Genomic DNA, 21,926 nt, shown 5'->3' with positions numbered 1-21,926 from the left:
CCACACGTGAGGTCTGGGCTAGAAATTTGCCACCATTGGGCTATCATTATGAAATGAACAGCAGCCTTTTCTTGTCCAAGATCACTTTTATTTCCCTTGTTTAATTAACTTCAGTGTCTGCTTGGTCTCACATATCCACACTGACAGGGAATCCACACAAACCACAGAATTTGGGCAGCACTTCCCCAAGCCCATGGGCTGCGACCAGTGATGCTGCCGGCTCTGTTGTGCCCCTGACCAGCCAACGCATCCTTCCGCCACGGGGTTTAATATGGGACAAGGGGAACAAGCACATCTGCTCCCTGTCCCCTGCCTAGCCACAACCCCCTTCACACAGCTCTCTGGGACCATTTATTTTGCTCTCCTACAGCAGACCAGAAGCTCTGGGCCCTGCATTTCTCATTGATCCTCTACGAGCTGTAGTTTCCCTCTTCTCTGATTCTTCCTGTGACAAAATCTCTTCCTTTTAAGAAGCTAAACTTCTGTCCTGTCCCATACGGACTACGCAGCCTGGAAACTGCTCCTTGCTGCCCCAGTGAAAACCTTAGGCCAGCTATAAAGGTCCTCACACCACCAACATGGCTGGGAAGCCCCTCTCTGCCTCCAGCCTCCCCCCAAAAAGCCCCTTCCTTCCCTGGGGCCTCGCAGCGCTGACTGGAGACAGAGCTCTATGGCTCTATTTATTTGGACTAATTAACCTCTCTTTCTCTCTCCCCCTCCCCCGGTTACAAATTAGGCTGTAAGGGTGAGTTTTGGCTCTCTGGATGTGGACTTTGCTGCATCACATACAACCACCCCACCCCCCATCCCCAACCCCTCCCAAAGTTTAGTGCTCGGAATTGCTGAGAACATTGGTCCGCTGTGGTTCCCCCGTGCGTACTGAGCCTGCCCGATGGCTTTCAGCATCTGTAGGCACTGCTGCCGGTTTGTTTTCTTGAGGAAAACCAAAAGAAAAATCATATACTGGTTTGCTATAAATTCAACAATACAATCCTTAGTTCTGGAGATATAGGTTCCATATAGTTTATAAACGTTATAAGACATACATATGGATAATTGAGGGGAAGAGGGGAGCCTGTGCATTTGTTGGGGGTTGGTTGGTTTGTTGTTGGTTGGTTGGTTGGTTGGTTGGTTTTTCCAGGTGTGTGAACATGGTTACCAAAAAAAATAAATAATAAATAACCAAAAAACAAAACCAAAACCAAAATAATGCACCTCCTGCAGGTACCCCGTTTCTTTAAGTGTTGGGTTTGTTGCTTGTTTGTTTGTTTAATTCCATTTCTAATCAGTCTTTCCTTTGGTTGTTGGCTACTCCAAGCCCAGCAGGCAAGCCCTGTTCAGCTGTAATGCCTGAGAGATATTCAGGGGTTTTGAGATTGTCTTCTAAGTGATTCCCAGCCAACTTTGGCCTCTGGGTTTGGAGCCGAAAGGGCTAAAACGTGGGAGAACCAATGTCCTTGTTACATCGGTATCAGTGTCCTTGCACTCACTTTCAGCGCAACGGTGTAGGCTTAATTGGTGATCGTTTGTTTGTTTGTTTTTACAGCAATTATGTTCCTTCCTGTAACTGGAGGGGTCGTTCAGAGTGCTCTCAAGTGAAGGGGATTTCACAAGAGCACGGATCCAGTCCATTTGTCCGGCTGTTGTCACCCACGAATTGGCTCCCGTCCCTCTTATCTGCTTTTTGTAAGGTTGGCTTTGTTGCTGCTGCTGTTGTAGGTGCTCGGTTTAGGCTGTTTGTGACAAGGTGTGATAATGCCTTTTTGAATCCGCTCCCGCTGCGTTCGGCACAGTCCGCGTTGGCAGCCCGGCCGGGCACGGAGAGACCGTCAGAAGCCAAGAGGAGCGTTCTTCCCTTCGCCAGGCCAACGCTAGCCACGTACAAAAAAAGAAGAAGAAAAGAAACTCTGGTCCTTTGTAGATTGGTGGCAGTACAGCTTCGCTCCGTCCGCAGCCGGGGCTCAGCGTATGACGGCCGCTAACACCATCAGAAAAACCAGGAGCGACGCCCTGAGACCCGAGCAGCCGGCTGCCTGCTGGACCCCGCTGGGGGGGCGGATGGGTGTCCGCCGGGTACACTTACCCTTGCGTTTGGGGGAGAGTGTTGGCATCACCCCAAAACTGAATTTGTGCTGATAATCAGGCACATAGTCTGGAACCTCCTGCCCGTTTTTCCGTGGCCCCAAGGGGATGGGTTTAGAGGTTCGGTTCCGGCTTTTGTGGCTGGTGCAGTTCTTGCCGGGTTTGCGATAGCCCGGCCGGGAGCCGGGGGGCATGGGCTGACTGCTGTGCAAACTGTTCTCGGCCCCTCTGTCCTTCCCCTTCTCCTTGGAGGAGTGGTGAGGATGGTGGGTTTTGGAGGCTCCTCTGTCCACTGTGGAGAAAGTGTGTGTTTTCATCTGATGGAGCGACTCGGACCCCGAACAGTTCCTAAAGTCTTCTGCTCTTAGCACCTTGAGGTCCTTGCCGTGCATCTGCTCAGGGGACTCGCAGATGACACTGGAGCTGGAGCCTCTGAACCTGTGCAGCCATTCCCAGAGCGAGCGGGCTTTGCAATCACAGCTCCATGGGTTCCCATTCAACCTTAGAAACTCCAGGGCTCCCAGGTGGGCCAGGCAGTCCCCCTGCAGCTCCGAGAGGCTGTTATTGAACAGGAAAAGGGTGGTCAATCTTCGGAGGTCGTGAAAAGCCCGCCTATGAATCCACTGCAGCTGATTTTGATGGATGAGCAGCCGATCCAGGTTTATTAGTCCCCTAAATGTGTTCTGATGGAGGCTCCAGAGCTTGTTTCCATGGAGAAAAAGATGGCTGAGGTTAACCAAGTCAACAAAAATATCATCCTGAAGGAACTCAATGTGGTTGTCTTGCAGGTAAAGGTATTGCAGGTTGTGGAGGCCACCAAATATCCCGCTGGGGAGGGAGCTCAGCCCACACTTGTACAGATACAAGGCATGGAGTTTCACCAGCCCTTGGAAAGTGTCTGCAGCTAAAGCCCTTAAGTAGCGGTTGTCCCCCAGGTCCAGCTCCTCCAAGTTGACGAACCCATCAAAGGTGTTAGGGTCAATGAAGGTGATGTTGTTGGAGTAGATCCAGAGGGTGACCATGGAGGGGCTGAAATGGCCCCGCAGCAGCAAGGTGATCTGGTTGTTCTGCAGGAAGATCCTCTCGCTGTCCTCAGGGATGCCTTCGGGGATAGTGACGAAGTTGTGAGCCTGGCAGCTGACAGTCATTGGGGAGGGGTAGCACACGCAGTCGGTGGGGCAGCCCAGGGCACCAGGCACCTTCAGCCCCAGCAGCACCAGCAGCAGCTCTGCAAACCCCCCTGTGCAGAGAGAGGGGAGAGAGGTGTCAGCGAGGACTCGGGCAGCTCCCCGCCCACCCATCACTGTTGTGGGGACTATTCCGGGTGAAAACCACCCCTGATTAACTCAGCCCTGCTCTCTGCTCATCAATTACCCACGTGGCTGCGATGAGTGGGCTCAGCACCCACGGTAGTTGAAACGTGACGTATGGAGTACTCCCTCCCTCTCTCCTCGCCCTGCCTGCAGATGGCAGGCACTCCTGCTCCTGGCCCGAAACGATCAGGAGAAACTTTCTTGGTGAGGACTCATGCTGGCAGTGCAGGCAGGGAGCACAGTTGGAGGAAATGCCTTTGTGCAAAGGTGTGAGAGCAAACAGAGGAGATGGAAACCCTCGTAGGTGTCCACTCCTTCTGCAGTCTATTGCTTAAGTCACCCGTGCTTAGGTACCGGAGAGGAAAAGCTGCAGAGCTTTAGTAACTCCCAGCAAATTATTTCAAACTAAAACATCTGACCAGCACACCCAGCCCCTCCCCTTCCCCCCCCTCCCTCCCGAGCAGCAAAAGCACAGACCCATCCCCACCATCTCCTTTTACTACAGTTGTTAGACACCACCATCCACCCTGAAAACCAAGTGATTTACAGGAAAATCTGTTGTCAGCAGTTGGTGGAAAAGGCTGAGCTGAAAACTCCACTTGGGAGTGGGATGCTCAGACATATTTTTAACTGGGTGTCCTGTGGCAAAGCATATTGCATCCTCTAATGCTACAGCATGTGCTTGTGACCGGGGCTGCCTCGCTGCAAAGAAGCGGTGAGAAGGCAGCAATCATCTCCTCCCTCTGCTCAGCTCTCGGACCGCCTCTTTTGCCGCCCCGTTCCCGTCTCGCTCCCACTCCTCACACCAGGCTTGCTTTCAGGCTATTCCTTCTGCGCCGAGTGGCTTTTCAGACTCGTTGCACCAGACTTGTCATTTCTCATTCAGATTTTCCTCCCAGATTTGGCTTTTTCCTCTCACACACAGAATTTGCTCATGTCTAATGAATTCTTGCCTCTGGACTTTACAGGGAACGGGAGTACCATCGGAGCAGCGTACAGCTGCCGGTGCCATCCTGCCCACGAGTCCTCCTTGCCTGGTGCTCAGCTTGTAATAATCTGAAAAACCAGAGTGGATGTGGAGTTCATCTCTAATTACTCCATGTCATTATCATCAGCTAGTCCACGAGCTTGGACCCCTTGGGCTTTTACAGTCCCTCTTTTCAGCACCTACAGCTGAATACAAGTGGGAAGCAAAACAAGAAACAGAACAAAACAAAAAATCACTGTTTTCTTATTAATTGTGTTTGAAATACAACGCCATGGTTATCATTGCCTTTTGCCTGGTATGGAGATCTATAGCTGTTTACTTAGCAGCAGGTGAGCCACCCGTCTGGGCCTATCCTTTCAAGGCAAAGTTGTCACATTTTTAGACAAACTGGGTTATTCAGACTCTTCATAAATCACCAGTATGAGGCAGTCATCTCTGAATGGGCTGTTAATAGAAGAAAAAATGGCATTGCTAGCCAAAGCACTGGACCAAGCCTTGGCTGTGATGAGAAGAGAGGGACTCCTTCCAGGCGCTGCCCTTCAGAAATGAAGCACTGACTACCGTGAGGGATGCCTCATTCCTGCGCCGCTGCCAGAAAGGGGCTGTAAGCTGGGAACATTTAATTTGCAACAACTCCTACGGCTGTGTAGGAAAAGGAATGCTCTCCAAGTCACCACTGAACCATTTTGGCTTTGGTGTCATGCCTTTGCAAGGAGAGATGCTGCTGGTGGCAGCATCATGCTGGTACTGACTACCAAGCGCTCCCTGCCAAAACGGGAGCCCTCACCAGTGCTCACCATTCAGGTGCAGCGGGGGAAACAGCAGTGTCCTGAGGAGGCTGTGATTACCTGAGCACCAGGTAATGACGGTGAAGATAAAGCTACATTCTGCTGTTTGGTTTGTTAGGGGTTTTTTTTATCTATGGATGTGCTTCAGGAAGGTGGGAAGGCTTCAGGATCCCCATCTTACCTCGGTGACATTGAAGTACGAAGCCTTCTGTAGGTCTCATGTTTATTAGTAAAATCCTGCCAGGCACAAGCGCTGTGACGATCTCCCACATGTGGAGTCTGTTATTGCAAATACCAAATCACAAGGGGCTGAATCAATAAACCATCTCCCAGCTATAAGCAGCAGGTTGGAAGATTACATATTGCCTCCAAACAACAGTTTTCTGTGCTCTTCCATGACACGACAGTTGCCAGGCTAACGGGATTACTGACGGGAGGTGGAGCCGGGCAGGGATCTGGGAGCAGACAGGATTTCACGTATGGGGATGGTGGTGACAGGAGGCTGTTAGCGACGAGCAGCGATGGACAAAGGCAGCCTGGGTCTCCCTGGAGCACAGCCAAGGTGGAGGCTCCTGTCGAAAGGCAGCGCGGTGTTTAACGGCTCCCTGCCTGCAGGGATGACTCCAGAGGTAAAGGTCAGAAGGAACTGAGTCTATCTCTTTAATTAACAGGTGTTTGTCAGTTAACGGCTGGAGCTCCTAAGGAGAGGGAGATTGAGTCCCCCCAGTTGCGGATGGCAGTGGGTGTTGCTGCTTCTCCGCTTCCCGAGAGCAGGATGGTAGGAAGAAAGCCAGGAATGTCTTTCTACCACCATGTTCCAATTCAGGAGTGAGGACAATGGGAAAACAGAAGCATAGATGCTTAGGAAAAAAACACCACAATTATTTAGGTGGGCAGGAGCTGGTAAAAGGAAACCTGTAGTCTCCCCACTGGATGCACCCAAGGTACATGGTCTCATCAAGGATGCTTTACCTCCGTGGCCATAAAACCTGCCAGTTGCCTGATGCTGCAAGAAGCTGCTCCTAGGATGCTCTGGGTTTAGTGACAGTTTAGATCCAGGAATGAGAGCCCCAAGAAACAAAAAGTTTGGTCATGATGCCATGAGCTCCTGAGGATGCTCACACCGGCATTGCAATGGCCAGCAGCCCAGCCCCACTGGGACAAGACAGCTGGGAACACTTGGGTCTCACTGGGATTCTCAGGCTGGAAAGCACCATGGGAGCTTCCCAAGAGATCCCAGCTCAGCTCCTTTGAGACTTAGACCCTGCCTAACTTGTTGAACTTGTTATTCCTGAGGCAGCCCTTTCTGCTTCATCTTGTAAAGGTTGTGAGGCAGACGGAGGGTCATGAGCACGAGTGTCGGAGGTCACCAGGGAGGGAGAGCTTCAAAAGCAGCATGGAAAAAATCCTACAGAAACCTGCTGGTGGAGTGAATAAAAACAAAGCCCTGCTGACACCAATAAAACAGGCAAGGGGGTGTTTATCTCCTGGCCTTCTCCCACCAATGTGCAGTGTCACCGTGTCCTTCTGTTGCCTCCTGCTTCTGACCAAGGTTTCAGCGACTGCAATGAATTCGTCCGACTGTCCAAACCATTTCCCATGTAACATGTCTCTAATTGGGCATTAATTAGGCATCAGTTAATGAATGCTTGAAATAATTTATCTTTGGCTGCGTCCAGTTTGCAGTCTTACTTTTAACGGCATTAGACTCATTATTAGATTAACATCATTATAAATGTTCTCCATTACCTGCTTGTTTCCATTGTCTTAGCCTTATTACTGAGAGTGAAAATCACTCCTCCCCATGCATTATTGATGAGTAAGGACTTTCTATATGTAGCACAGGATTAATTGTTATACAGCGTAATGCATTTAGCGTGAAGCCTCAATTTGTGCAAGAGCTGAAAGTGGCCAGAAGAATGCAGACACCCGGAGCCAGTGTCCTCGGCCAGACACAGCTCAGCTCGCTCCAGCCCAGCCCAGGTTCCTCCCAGGCCGGTGCCAGCAGAGGAAGAGATAAAAAGGAAAAAAGGAAAAAAAAAAGTAAAAAAAAAAGAGCTGGTTTGATAACCAGGATTGGGGGTTTGAAGGGTTGGAGCATTTCTCTGCCACCACAGCAGGGACTGCTGTGCAGGCAGCTTTCTTGCATTTTAAGGCTTTTAATGCCTTACTGTATCTTGGAGCAAAGCAGGGCCTTGGTTTCTTTAGGAAGATGGAATGTCACTTATTTTCACTAGGAATCTCAGGCTTGAGGGGAAGAAATCACTTAGGACAAGAATGGATGCTTCAGGCTCCAGGGGGATGCATCTGCAGAGCCCACCAAAAGTCAGCCCTGCCCTAAGCTCTTCCCCATCTCCTGTTCCTTCCCTCTTTGTGAGCAGCTTCCCTCAGATGGATGCTTTCACCTCTCCACTCAGAGAAGCCTATATGGGTCATGGCCTGTCTAATGCTCTGGCAGGATCTGGTCTAGAGGATGGAGCAGGTTGCTTCTCTTTCAAATCTCTCCTAAACCGCCATCTGCTTTGGGAGACCCATCTTAGCTCATGTCTACATGCAACTTGACTGCCTGCTTACTGTGTCCATTACCGGTGCTGCTCAGGCTGTTAGATTTATAAGCTCTTTAGAGCAAAGCCCTCGTCTTCTGGTCGCTGATTTATGCATCTTTACTGCCATAAAACACTATGTATAGCTACTACATAATATAAATAATAATACTTAACCAGAGTGAAGCTACAAGTGGGGACAAAGCATCTGGCTTCTGCTTGCAGCTGGGATTATCAAAAAAGCAGAAGCTTACTCATCACTCACCCTCTTCTGAGGCCAAATTCACACTTGGTGTAACAGCACCACTGTCAACCAGCTCCAGAGAGTTCCCTGCCCCGTTCACACCCTGAATCTATCAAAGGATGCTTTCTAAATCCACCCCGAGTGATCTAGGGCACAAAGACACCACTATGGCCCCCAGAGGAAAGCAGACTTTGAAACTTGGGAACTAGCTCAGAGTAGGATGCTCACACTGCCTCAGAGAAGCTGCTGTTTGGGGAGACAAGCTTCACAAGCTCACAATGTCACCTGCCAAGTGAAGGATAATGAAAGACAAAGCCAGACCAGTGATGGCAGCCAGGCATGAGCCAAGAGCAAAACTTACCTGTGAAGAAGGACCTGGGAGTGCTGGTGGACAAGTTCACCACAAGCCAGCAATGTGCCCTGGTGTGCAAGAATGTCAATGGTCTCCTGGGGTGTGTTAAGAAGAGTGGGGCCATCAGATTGAGGGAGGTTGTCCTCCCCTCTGCTCTGCCCTAGTGAGGCTGCACCTGGAGTATTGAGACCAGTTCTGGGCTCCCCAGTTCAAGAGGAGTAGGGAACTACTAGAGAGAGTCACAAAGATGCTGAAGGGACTGGAACAACTCTCTTAGGAGGCAAGGCTGAGAGACCTGGGGCTCTTTAATCTGAAAAGACAAGACTGAGAGGGGCTCTTCTCAATGTGTAGAAATAGCTAAAGGGAGGTCATAAGGATGAGGCTGGGCTCTTCTCAGTGGTGGCCAGCAACAGGACAAGGGACAACGGGCACAAACAAGAACAACAGAGGTTTCACTTGAGCTTAAGGAAAAGCTTCTTTCCCATGAGGGTGCCGGAGCCCTGGAGCAGGCTTCCCAGAGAGGTTGTGGAGTCTCCTCTGAAGAGTTTCAAAGCCCACCTGGACAGGATTCTGTGCAACCTGCTCTAGGCAAAGCTGCACTAGCCAGGGGGGTTGGACTAGATGATCTCCAGAGGTCCCTTCCAACCCCTAGCCTTCTGTGACTGTATGATTCTGTGTTTGAGATCTGGGACAGTTCGGCAGAGCAGTGTCAGCAGCTGCGTGGGGTTTTTTTCCCTCTTTTAGTTTTTCATGTAATATGCCTTTCTTTTTTTTTTTTTTTTTAACAACACAGAGAATAAAACAAACAAACCCATCCTGCCTGTCACAAAGACTCAATTCCCCAGCGAGCAGCGGCTCGCTCTGAGCCTCTCTGCAAAGCCCTTTAGGTGCTGCCCCGTGGTCCTGCAGCACTCGGCAGCAGGAGCATCCTTGCTGGGCTTGCTCCCCGCGACATCAGCTGCAGCTCCCAGCGCTGGGACATGGCACAGGGCTTTGCTCTCTGCACGAGCTGCCTTTCAGCTGCAGAGTGCCAAGCAGCCAGCCACCACCGGGGTTTTTTTCTTCTTTTTGAGAACGGTATCATAAATAACTGACAGATCCCAGCTGTTTGGAGTTATGGTTTCTGATGGAGTGACAGCTGCTCCCAATCCCCCAGTCATCACCCTGGCAGTTCTGGAACATTTCAGCAACATAAAAATCATTGGAGATAATTTGGGTTTTGCATAATTTGGTTAGGCAAGCTGTGATTTAATGGCAATTATGACCTCCGAGGCAGAAGATGAGCTTGGAGGCTACTGGCTTCCCACGACTTTAGCTCGGGGTGCAGCATCAGGGATGTTCCAGGGAGAAGGTGCTACAAGAAAAAAAAAAAAAAAATCCTCCTCCAGCAGCTGGAAAATGCTGGCAAGTGGAAAGCCTGATCCCAGAGGAAGTAGTACACAAGGAAATTTGGAAGGAAAATTGCTAAGGAAAGCTTTGGGAAGAGGCTGGTGCCAAAAGATGCATCAGGAGGTACCTCTTAAGGAAAAGCTCAGGAAAGGCTTTAGACTTGGGAGTGCTGTAGCCCTTACAAACCCCTTAACATCACTGGTCTCTCACAGGGTAACTGGTATAAACTTCCTCTTGCTCACCCTGACCCCACTTTGGTAGCCCCAACATTAAAAAGCAAATGTACTTTGCACAACTGGGATGGGAGAACAATCTGGCACTGGGAATGGACCATGCTCTTTCCAGGCAGCTGTCTGCTTTGTGGGCACTGCCTACTGCTCTCTCCTCTTACAGGGTTTCTCTCGCTCTAGGCTGTGTTGCCTGCTCTCCTGGTGCTCCCCACCCATCCCTGAGCCCTCGTTTGCATTTCTCCAGCAGTGACCAACTGGAGCAAACCCTTGGTTAGCCAGGATGTGTCAGGCAGGCAGTTGAAGGTGGAGAACCATGCTCAGGAGCTCTGAGGACATCACAGTGCTTCAAGAGGAGGAAAATATTGCTTAACAGCAGAAGTGGCTTTTGTCTGGATCTAAGAAGGTCCTGTTTCTCCCCCTCCATCACTGTTGTCAACCAGCTTGGACATTGCTGTGAGCTAAGTCTCAGGGCAGAGACCTGGGCTCAGCAGCCCCCCAAAATCAAGTCCTTTAGGATGCTGGAAGTTCATTTTACATTTGCTGACCTGGTATGTGGAGCTATTCACCCTCCTCCACCAAAGTCAAGGCCAAGGTCACCTGGAAGTTTCTGGATGGTGGTCATTAACTCCTATTGCAGTTTGAAACCAGACCATAAATTTCATAGTGTAATAATGTAAAAATCAATAACTCTGTTTGAAACAATAGCTTTGTCTTCCATTTCAGCCAGCTCTGATATCTCCCCACGGACCGCGTCCCTCTGAATAACACAAATAAAGAGCGAGGAGCGATGGGTGGTGGGGCAGCTGCTCTCTGCCAGGTGCCCGGTCCCTCCGTTGCTACAGATTCAATTAGTTAATTTATTCCTCTCTTGCAGTTAAACTCGAGGATGATTTAAAAGGAGACACAAAAAGGAACCTTTTATGCTCAGTCTCTTTGCCATCCTGTCCGACACAGTGTCCCTGAGGCTTTCCATCTGAAGGATGTCCAAGCCCTCGCTGCCCATCACCACAGGCAGCACAGCCAAAACCCAAACCGGTCCTGAAGAAACGCAGCACCAACTCCACACCACCACCAAAACCCCCTAAAGTCCACTCCTTTCCAGCTCTGGCTTTCTGGGCAAGGGAGGTCTGGCTTCATTTGCTTGCTTATTTTCCATTGTTTGCTGTAGCACTGACTGGAAATATACATTGAGAGGCAGGATTGTCTTTCACATGTTGGTGGATGTGTGATCCTCAGAAACAAATTAGCACCGATTCAGTTCTATATAGAGTGCAGCCATCAGGGAATCACTCCTGAATTCACAGCGAAGGAAAGTAATAATGCTTCCAGCGCACTAATCCTCTCCGAGAGCAGCCCCTGAACTCTCTCCTGGTGCTGGAGGCACCACTGGAAATTACAATTGTATGGAAAAAATAATAAATAAATACAGAAATTGGCAGGGTTTGTGCTGTTCCAGAGGATTTGTACCCTAATGTGGAAGTCCCTCTTTAATTAGCACTCCTCTCTGTGTCTGCATCTCCTCCTCCTGCTGCTTGAGCTTAAGAAAAGGGCGGGGGGGGGGGGGGAGGGGGGGGGGGGGGCAGGATCTGGTGTAAAAAAAAGGAGGCCAACGGTGGAAGTGTCTGTGGGATTGGGAACTCAGCTATAGAAACTTGTTTAATTTAAATGCTTGTTTCAGGACTAACAGATGAAGAAGCAGAGGGAGTGCAGAGTGTGTTTTCCCCATGTAATCTTCTCTGCTTAACCCCACTTTGCAGCACACCTTCCACCGCAGCGATGCCCTTGGAGTGCAGCTGCAGTTGGATGCTGCCGGTCCTGCGGCTGCAGGCACTGGGCACAAGCCTGGCACCACTGTGCAGATCAAAGCCAGCCTTTGGGAGAAGGTTATCTAGACCAGAGGCTGGGCTGCTGCTTGGATGGGGTTGGAGGCAGAGCTAGAGAATCGAATTGAATCAAATCAAATAGAATAAAATAGACTATTTCAGTTGGAAGGGACCTGCAAGGATCATGTAGTCCGAGTGCCTGAGCACTTCCAGGGCTGATCAAAAGTTAAAGCTTGTTCTTAAGGGCTATATCCAAATGCCTCTGAAATACTGATAGGCTTGGGACATCGGTTACCTCTCCAGAAAGCCTGGTCCAGTGTTTGACCACCTGTTTGGTAAAGAAACACTTCTTAATACCCAGTCTGAACCTTCCTTGGCACAGCTCTGACCAGTTCCTATGTCTTCTATCTCTGGATACCAGACAGAATAGATCATCTTCTTCTGACTCTCATTTCCCTCCTACCAGAATATTTCTTGCATCCCAGCATTTCATTCTGTCGTGTATGATTGACCAGTGTCTCAAAAGCCACTGGGACCTTCCCAGAGCAGAGACATGCTGGATGGAAATGGCACATATTGCTTTACAGATGGATGAGTCAAGACTCTGGCTCCTGCCACAGCTGGAGGTGTCAATGGACACCAGGATGCTTATGCTCCATTGGGAGAGGACAGCATGCTCCAGGAGACACCCTGGACTTGATGCACATGGATACTGCAGGATTTCAGGCACAGCTGGGGACTTGACTAGTTCCTGGTGCTGCTGTCCTGACCCCCAGCTGGCACCAGGCATCCACTGCTGGACTCTGGCACTGGAGAGAGCTCCAGCAGGATATGCCAGCAGCCTACAGAGAAACCAGGACAGGAACTGGCAAAGGACAGGGAGATTCTGGGGTCCTTGAGAAGGGACTAATAATTCCAATTGCCCCCGAGGAAAGAGAAACGGCAGGAGGATGACTTGAGCTTAGTGGATTGTTTGAGGCATCTCAAGGGATCATCAGATACTTCCACTCCTTTTTTGTCCTGAGGTGACAAGTTTTCCTTCCCATTCACAGAAATGCAAAGTAGTTCATTCACAGTCGTAATAAGCACGGTGTCCTTTGTAAAACAGCTGCCTAGCCAACCCTCCGCGGTGCTGAGAGCAAAACAATTGCAGATGAAATGACAAAACCCACCCCAGATGAGCACCAGGCAGATCGGTATCCAATGCTGAGTAGGCTCATGTGTAGCAAAAGCAGATTCACCAGCTCATTGCCCTGCCAGCCGCTGGCTAGGACCTATGGAGAGGTTCTTTAGGAGCAGAACTACAGCCAGGACACAGCAAATGTGAGATGGAAGAGCAAATTGACAGCTGCCTGGGCTCTGGTGCACACTCGGCTGCCCTGCCATCCAGCCTGCATCTGCAGGACAGGCGAAAAAACAGAGGCTGCAGGAAAACAGTGATGGGCTGCACGGACCTTTACCTGGCTGGAGCAGGGAGCAGATGATGGCCCAAAACGGGGAGGAAAAAGGCCTTTCTGCAGTGTTTTTCTGCTAGCATGGCTAATAGCAAGAGCTTTAGCTCTGTAAATGTGTAATCCTGCTGAGGTCCCGACCCCAGCAGTGTCCTGTGCCACCGAGATCCACAAGCCAATTACGTGCCGTGCTGCACAGGCTTCCTTTCATCCCTTTTCAGTCTTTCTGCATTTCAGATTTACTGGATGTCCTTGTGTTTGGTGGAGAAGAGGGCAAATTGGAGCCTGTCATGTACCTTCTTCCCCATTCGGCGACACATTATTCTGCTTGCAGCAGGGGGGAAGGAGACTGACGGGCAGGCATCAAAGCCACCAGCTCTGTCACATTTTCTTCCTCCTCCCCCCACCAAAAAAAGTGATGGCGTCATTTGGAACCCAGCCTGCAGCCTCAAGCCTCTCTCCCACACCCAAAATGGGCAGCAGCACCTTTCTCTATGTCCTTGGTCTCCTCTCAGGGCAGGGGCGTGATGCTAGAAGCCCTCCAAGTGAACATCCCAGCGGGTCAGCAGCCAAGCGAGCATCACAGACGCCAACAACCCCCTGTTCCCAGTGGAGATGTGGTGCTGGCACGCTGGGTTGTGAGCGTGGCTGCCTTTCAGAGACCTCTCCTGTGCTTTGCACTGAACTTTTTACCGGCTGGTGAAAAGCACAGCGATAAAAGCAGAGCAGTGTGAATAGCTGTGCTCCACCGCTCCTCTGCTCATCACCCAGGGCCAACCCGCGCCTTGCACTGGGGCTGGTAGGAGGCTTAGTGAGCTGCTGAGGAGATGCCAAGTGCCCAGTTAGTGCCCAGTTAGTATTTGCTGGGTGTCATTGTGCTCCCACATAGCTCTTGGGATACAGGGCTATGTAGGGGAACTGAGAATCACAGAAACATTCAGGTTGGAAAAGACCCTCAGGATCATGAAGTCCAACAGAGAACCCTACTCTACAAGGGTCACCCCTAGACCATACCCCCAAGCTCCACAGCCAAACCACCTTTAAACACACCCAGGGTTGGTGACTCAACCGCCTCCCTGGGCAGCTCATTCCAATGCCTGACCACTCTTTCTGTGAAAATTTTTTCCCTAATGTCCAGTCTAAACCTACCCAGTCATAGCTTGAGGCCATTCCCTCTTGTTCTACCACTAGTTACCTGTGAGAAGAGACCAGCACCAGCCTCTCTGCTACGTCCTTTCAGGTAGCTGTAAAGAGCAACGAGGTCTCCCTTCAGCCTCCTCCCCACCAAATTAAACAGCCCCAGCTCCCTCAGTCGCTCCTCATAAGGTTTATTCTCCAGGCCCTTCACCAGCTTCATTGCCCTCCTCTGCACTCGCTCCAGAACCAAGGGGGACACTGCTGGCTGAGCATCAACACAGCCAAGCCCTTGAGATCTGCGCGGTTGGACAGCAGGTGGCTGGAGCAAGGTGAGAATTAATGTGCAAGCAATGAACGTGGATGGGACACGGTGCTTGGCTAACATCCTGCTTTGTCTAGCTCTAAGGGCGGCATTCCATCCCAAAATATCCCCCTGCACATCCCCCCAGGACATGCTGCGCACAACCCCAGTGCCACAACAGTGCCTGACTTAAAAGCTACATAAAGACAGCTCGTTAAGGGGACGCACGGCTGTCGCCGGTGGCTCGCCAGCTCACTGCCGGTCCCTGGTGCCTCGAATGCAGCAAGGCCAAGTAATTATGGGATGGGGGCTGCAAGGTCTCGACAGTGTAATTTCTATTAATTATAAGCCCGCACGCGATCCAGTCGCAGCAGAAAGAGGAGAAGGTAAACCACCGCAGGGGCTGGGGAGGGAACGGGAGCTGCCGGGAGGTGGTGATGCCGACCTGGCAGCAGCCGAAACGGCTGGGCTGGCCCCAGCGGGGAGGTGTTTATGGCAAGAAGCAACAGGCCAGGCTGCGTGGAGTGACAGAGATGTTTTACCCTTGGCCTCCTCATGTTGTGTTGATTAAATGCATGTTATGCACAGTTAAAATAAATCACAAACAGCAGAAATTGGGGGGTTGAGGAGCGGGGTGGGGAAAAAATGTTTAAAAGGAAGATGTTGGCAGAAGGATAAAGGAAGGCAACCGAAATGCTCATTAGAACTGGAGGCCTCCCTTTCCCTGGCCAAGTGGCCACATTTTCTCTGGAGGCTCCCAGATGCTTTGAAATGCCTTGTCAGACAAAGCCTTTCATCCTACTTGATTCTGGCTAAACTCAGGGACCCAGAAATTTTTGCTGGAAACAGGAAAGAGGGAGCAACTCCATTCTGACTTTTCACTCCCCATCTGATGGCTGTTGATACAATTTATTCCTATGACAGCATCTGCTGCTTTCATAGGGTTTTTTTTAATTCTGAAGTACAACTCATCTGTGTTAGTCTCATTTTTCGGGCCTTTCATCATTTGAGTCACAACATAAAAGGCATTTAAACCCTCCTGCTTGGAAACCAGGCTGGGGGAGAGGGTGGGAGCAGGGAGATGCCATGTCTCCCCAGCCCTCCTCCAGCGTGGGGTGGAGTGCCCCAGTGTGCCACAGCTCTGCCTCCTGCAGTGGTGGAGACATTGTGTTTCCATTCAAGAGCAATGCTGTGAAATTCAGACTCAGCTTCATGCACAACCCTGTATCCTGCATCTCTGCAGGGGCAGTATCTCTCCTGGCCACCACCCTGAGTGCCCCCATGCCACCCTCATCAGCTAAACCTCTCGTGAGACAGCTAACTGCCTTTTGCTGCCGTGGCCCCAGCCCAGGCTATGGTGTGTGGCTCCTTGTGCCCCCATGCCAGGGGAGCTGTGCCATGCCACAGTGCCTTCCACACCCCCTCTGAGCTAGCCAAGGTCTTTCTTCTCCACCAGTGCCAGCAGATCCTGCTCTGTCCTGATATCTCTGGAGCTAGTGGAGGCATCAGGGAGTTCACAGCTACCCACAGAGACCTACTGGAGTCTAATAATAGCACCGTGGTGTTGCACCAGTGGAGAGCTTGAACAGCTATGTCTGGCAGGGAGAGGCCATCACTGCCTGCCTCCGCCTGCCCGGGCTCCTGCCTGCTCATCTGGAAGAGAGATGCCTTTCCCAGGAACCACCACCCTTCCCGGCTCCTCTCCAACCTGGCTCCCAGCTCTGTTCCCCCCTGCAGCCCTCACTGCAGCTAACAGCCAACTCTTCACACTACAAGGATCCCCTGCCAAAAGCGGCATGGCTCACACCGCTCCCCAAAACCCTCCCCACGCAAGTGGGAGGGCACCAGGCTCCATGTCTGTGACAGGATTCGGCCCCCGTGGAGGAGGCACCAGGGTCACAGAATGAGTAACACCCATCCCACCACACTCCCAGCTTGGAGCTGGTGTGAGCATCCTCAGGGTGCGGTGGCCTGTCCCCCCTCCCACTTTGTTTCCCCTGTCATAGTTTTCACTCTAGCTTCTGCAGAGCTTCTGCCAGCCACCAACAGGCTTCCTCTTGGGGCATTTTGAAAGAAATTCCTGCCAAATTTTCTCGTGCTGTGAGGGTATAGAGCAGCCCCTGTGTGCTACAGGCCTTGCCAGCACCTGGTCATCCTTGAGCAACATCCCTCACCTCACCTAGCCTCTCTCACCCTTTCCCAGATCCTGTCCATGGTGTTCCATCTCCCAGGAAAGTGATCACAGCTGGAAACCATGCTGGTGCTTATTGAAATAAGCTTTCAGGTTTCATTTAGCACCACTCGCTTCCCACCTCACCTTCCCTTCGTCAGCACTTTACTAATTGCAACTTTTAACTCATTGCACCCAGGAAGCGCAAGAGCAGCTGTGAGGACACTGGGGCCCTCCACTCCCCACTGCTGCTCGCTCCCACAGCCTAACAGAGGGTCACACAGGTGAACCCCACACCAAGGCAGCCCATGCAGCCCTGCTCCTGCTCCCAGCTCACCCCACCAGCTTCCAGGGAACAGAGCACTGCATCCCAGCGGACCCAAAATCCAGGCAAAATCCCGGCTGTCGCTTGGGAGCATAAATCAGCACATGGCTGGCGAGGAGGAGGCGAGAGCTCCCGACGGCTATCCAAGCGCTGTCTGCCTCAGACTTATTAAATTATGGCTCTCAAGTTCAGCATCTGAGCCTGGCGCGGCGGCGGGGACCAGGGCCGGGAGGGAGGAGGGTTACAGCTTCCTAATTCAATCATGGGGCAGAGGCGATGGTGCAGGCGGTGGGGGAGCAGAACCCTCGCTGTTGATACAGAGAGCCAGGCTGCAGCAGCACTCCTGGCAGGTTCTGCCCCACGGCCATTCTTGGAGCTCCCAGATCTGTGTACTTAGACTCTGGGAATAGCTCCATGTCTCCACTAAGGGCCTGGGGGCGTGATGAAGCCACAGCCCCAGGTCTGGCCCAGCCATGGTGCTGGTGGGAGGGAGCAGAACATTGGTGCCACTGCACAGGTTTGTGCTGGTTTAAGACCACTCGGGGTGGAAAGTGGGATGCTCCCTGCCCCATCCAACATCCAACACAAAGAGAAAACAAGAACCCACCATTTCAGAAGAGCCTGAGGTGCTTTTTACAGAAACTCAAGAGGGAGAGAAAGATGAATGGCCATTTCCCAATTGACACCATGAACCAGTGAGTGTGACCAAAACTTGGGGAGGGTTTGCAGCGTTCCTGCTCTGCCCAGGGGTTCAGGTGCCGTGGTGATGCACATGGCATTGAAACTTTGACAGCTTCTCAAGGAGATGAGGAGAAAGGGACACAAACTGGGTGAGGAGAGAGGAGGGAGCTGGGCAGGAGGACGCTTTCCCTGAAAGCATTGACATGGTCAACGACTAAAAGTGGAGCAGCCCAAGGATTTGGCTCAGGCAAGGGAGTTGGATCATACTGGGATGCTGGGTGGGGGGCAGACAAACTCCCGGCTCCCGCAGGACACCAAATTGCCCAGATGAGGGCCAAGTGAGACACCGACCGAGACAAGGCTGAGGTCTCACCGGAGTGGCGAGGGCAGCGCGGGAGCCCTGGCTGTGCTGGTTCCTGCATCAGCGGCAGCAAATTCAATCGCGGCAAATAACAGAGTGGAACAAAATCCAGCAATGCAATAAAACCGCCCAGCATCTTGTATGCCTGAAGCCCAGCAAGCGCCAGCAGCCAGGCTTTGTGCGGGCGGCAGCGTGGTCTCTGCAGGTAACCTGGTGTCTGGGAAGCCCAGCAAGGGGAGGGAGGGTTTTAAATGGCCTTTGGGGTGCTTTACGTGGGGGACAGGTCACTCGACTGCCATAGAGGCTCCCACTGGATTTCTGAGCAAGGGAGAGACGCTGATTCCTTAAGGAACAGGAGAGGCAAAATCCAATTGTGCAGCGTCCGCGGGTGCCATTAACCTGTCTGTGTACTCCCTCTCTGCCCATACCTCTCTGCCTGACAGCCAGGGCTGCCCGGTGCCCGCTGCCCCAGCTGCCCGGGGATTTGTTTCTGCCTGCTGCAGCAGCACAGCCAGCCTCGCTCAGCTGTGCCGCAGGCGTTTCTCCAGTGCTTTTGCTCTGCTTCCAAAATGGAGAGCTGGCTAAATGTCCCCCCGGTGAGCTGAGGAGCCAGGGCAGGGATTACAGGAGCAGGAGAAAAGGTGGCAGCATGTGGTAGGTGGCTGCAGGAGGAGGTGACAGAGCAAACCACAGCTTCCTAAACCTGAGGCCAGGAAAGAAAATGGCATTGGAGGGTCCTCAAAGGAGGGTCCTTGGAATAGCTGGTATTTGGGTGGCTGGCACAGCCTGGCACACTTATAGACAGGATTCTAAACACTCACAGAATAGAATCATAGAATCACTAAGGTTGGAAAAGACTTCCAAGATCATCAAGTCAAATTGTCAACCCAGCACCACCACGCCCAGTAAACCATGTCCCAGAATGCCATATCTACACATTTTTTGAACACCTTCTGGGGATGGTGACTCCATCACCTTTCTGGGCAGCCTGTTCCAATGCTGTAAAGAAATTTTTCCCAATATCCAACCTAAACCTCCCCTGGTGCAACTTGAGGCCATTTCCTCTCATTCTGTCGCTTGTTGCTTGGAAGAAGAGATCAGCCTCGATCTCACTACCACTAGAACTTGCTTTCAGGTAGTTGTGGAGAGCAAGAAGGGCCTCCTTCAGCCTCCTCTTCTCAGTTCCCTCAGCCACTCTTCATAAGATCTGTTCTCCACTCACCTGACAGTAGTTTTTGCCTCTTGTTTTGGAAGCATGGGCAGGTTGGTGCCTGGGTAATATGTTTAAGGAGGAGGTGGCTGGGCAGGTGTTAGAGGGGTCTGCACTGTAGGATGATCAGCCAGAGCTCCCTTGGATATGCCGGCAGCATCTGCTGCAGGGTAAGGTGCCATCTGGGCCCACATCGCTCAGCCCTGCACTCACCCCGGCCCGCAGAGAAGCTGAAAGCGAGCTGATGGGGAAGGGAAGGGAGAGGAGGGGTGGGGAGCGAGGAGGAGGCGCAGCCAGCCCCACCAGCCACCTCGCCTCTCTGCATCCCAGCTCCATTTGCAGATTTATTAAATCGAGAGCCAATTTCGCCATCATTTCTTTCAAGCAGCTCCACCTCGCAGGTGTGCGGAATTTATTTGAGATAAAGAAAACCATTACAGGGAGACAGCAATCTTCAAAGACCACCTCGGAGACCTGAGAGAAATAAAAACAGTAGCCCGTGCAAATGTGCAATTAAGTTTCAAAATACTGGTGCTCCATGAAAAGCTCCGTCCCTGCAGAGAACAGCCCTTTAAGGCAATTTTCCCAAGCCCTATTCAGCATTCACTCCAAAATGCCTTTTAAGAACAACATGTGATTTTCGTTTTATTTTATTTTTTCCCCCTCTCTCTCTGCCTGGCTCCTCCTCCTCCCCCCACCCTCACTCCATCACTCCTAGGTGAGACTCAAACAGCTCTGGTCACACAGAGTCACAAAATGCATCAGGTTGGAAGAGATCCTCAACGGTCATCTTGTCCAAGCCCCCCTACAGTGAGCAGTGATACATCTGGATGCATTCCATGTGATCTGCTCTAGGTGATCCTGCTCAGGCAGGGGGGTTGGACTGGATGAGGTGAGAAAGTTCTCCACAGAGAGAGCTGTTAGCTGTTGGAATGTGCTGCCCAGGGAGGTGGTGGAGTCTCCATCCCTGGAGGTGTTCAAGAGGGGATTGGATGTGGCACTTGGTACCATGGTTTAGTAGTCATGAGGTCTTGGGTGACAGGTTGGACTTGATGATCTTTGAGGTCTTTTCTAACCTTATTGATTCCATGACATTCTCAGGTCTCCTTCCAGCCCCTAACACTCTGTGGTTCTGTGATTCCAGCTAGAGCAGTTTGCCCAGGGCCTCATCAAGTTTGGCTTTGAATGTCTCTGGAGATGGGGCTTCAACCACAGCTATGAGCAACCTGTTCCAGTGTTTTACCACTCTCACGGTGGAGAATTTCCTCCTAATGTCTAACCTAAATCTCCTCCACTCCATGGACCGTGGGACATGGTTCCTCCCAGTCTGGTGAGGGATGTGGGGCGTGGGGAGTCCCATCCGTGCAGGGTGTGGCTCCATCTCATCCTCCACTCATGTCAGATCCATAAGCCAGGAATCTTTTTGAGCTGAATTTGATATTCGTGGAGGCCACACCACCAGCATAGCTCTACCTGGGGACAGTTTGATGACTATTCCCAGCTGCTGGATCTTCGTGTCCCTGATTCGTGGGTCACTTTCTGTTCAGTGATTAATTAAAAATGCATAATTAACCTGTGGAACGCACTGCCACGAGGTATCGGGGAGGCCAGGAGCTTAGCAGGATTCGGGGGAGGATTATATGTTTAAATGGATAATGAGAACATCTGCTGTGACATTAGCAGGGATCAAGCAGAATTAGGGAGAAGAGCCCAGCTCGCTGCCAGCACGGGGTGCAGGAGGGCACCCCCTGGGGCTGGCTAATGGGGGGGCACTCTCAGTCTGGCCCGCAGCAGAGATGCCAGCGTGCTACATGCTTGGGGAGCAAGACTTCGGTGTGCTTGGGGACAGGGCAGTGTCACCGTGGGGTTGGTTGCCTTTGGGCTGGAGAAGGCTGCCTGCGATGGCAAGATGGTCGCTGTGCCATCAGCTCCCTTCCAGAGTCCCCAGCCCAGCAGCCACCTCTTGTTCCTGGAGAGTGGTGAGGTGCCTGGGGCTGATGCTGACCCTTAAGGACACCCTTGTAGCTCAGCCACAGTATCGTTAAAACCCAGGAGAGCATCCATCAGCTGCAGCACCTCCTGCAAGGCTTGCATGCAGGGAGAAGGGCTTCACAGATCATCCATACCACTCTTGGTGAGCTCCAAAGTTACAGCACACAATCAAGAGCCCAAGGAAAGCATAGGACATGCAAGACCAAGCCTCAGACAAGCTGGCTGTGCAGCATAGCCCAGCTCCAAGCTGTGCAGCCTATGCAAGGGGCAGTTGCTGCAAGTCTAAAGCCTCCAGGCAACACAAGACTCCTGAGTCAGGATTACATAGACCCATTGCAGCATCTTCCACCCACCCTGGGCTCCATGCTGGTGCATGGACACCTCCCATCAGTCCCACTTGCACAGGTAGCACAGGCCACTTGCTTTGCTTCATTTTTTTCTCCCAGACATCAAAGTTTTCTTAGAAAAGCCTGGCCAGTGACTGCAGAGCAAACTCCAGGCCGACAGCAGGATCATTAAATCCCCGTCGGGAATCCCCCTCTAGGT

At 51.7% G+C, this 21,926-nt stretch overlaps 1 protein-coding gene across 1 annotated transcript in view; it reads right to left on the bottom strand.

Annotated features, from left to right (window-relative positions):
- Positions 1-71: 71 nt before the first annotated feature.
- The window catches only part of RTN4RL1 (reticulon 4 receptor like 1), a 33,882-nt gene continuing 12,027 nt past the window's right edge, over positions 72-21,926 (bottom strand). The window contains exon 2 of the mRNA XM_054166162.1: positions 72-3,322. Coding sequence (XP_054022137.1) covers positions 1,962-3,322 — 1,361 coding nt within the window. The 3' untranslated portion in view covers positions 72-1,961. The remainder of the gene's footprint in view (positions 3,323-21,926) is intronic.

Source organism: Dryobates pubescens, chromosome 13 (genome assembly GCF_014839835.1).
Source record: "Dryobates pubescens isolate bDryPub1 chromosome 13, bDryPub1.pri, whole genome shotgun sequence".
Lineage (NCBI taxonomy): Eukaryota > Metazoa > Chordata > Aves > Piciformes > Picidae > Dryobates > Dryobates pubescens.
The sequence above is the reverse complement of the archived record's forward strand: the minus strand, read 5'-3'. Positions and strand labels throughout refer to the sequence as shown.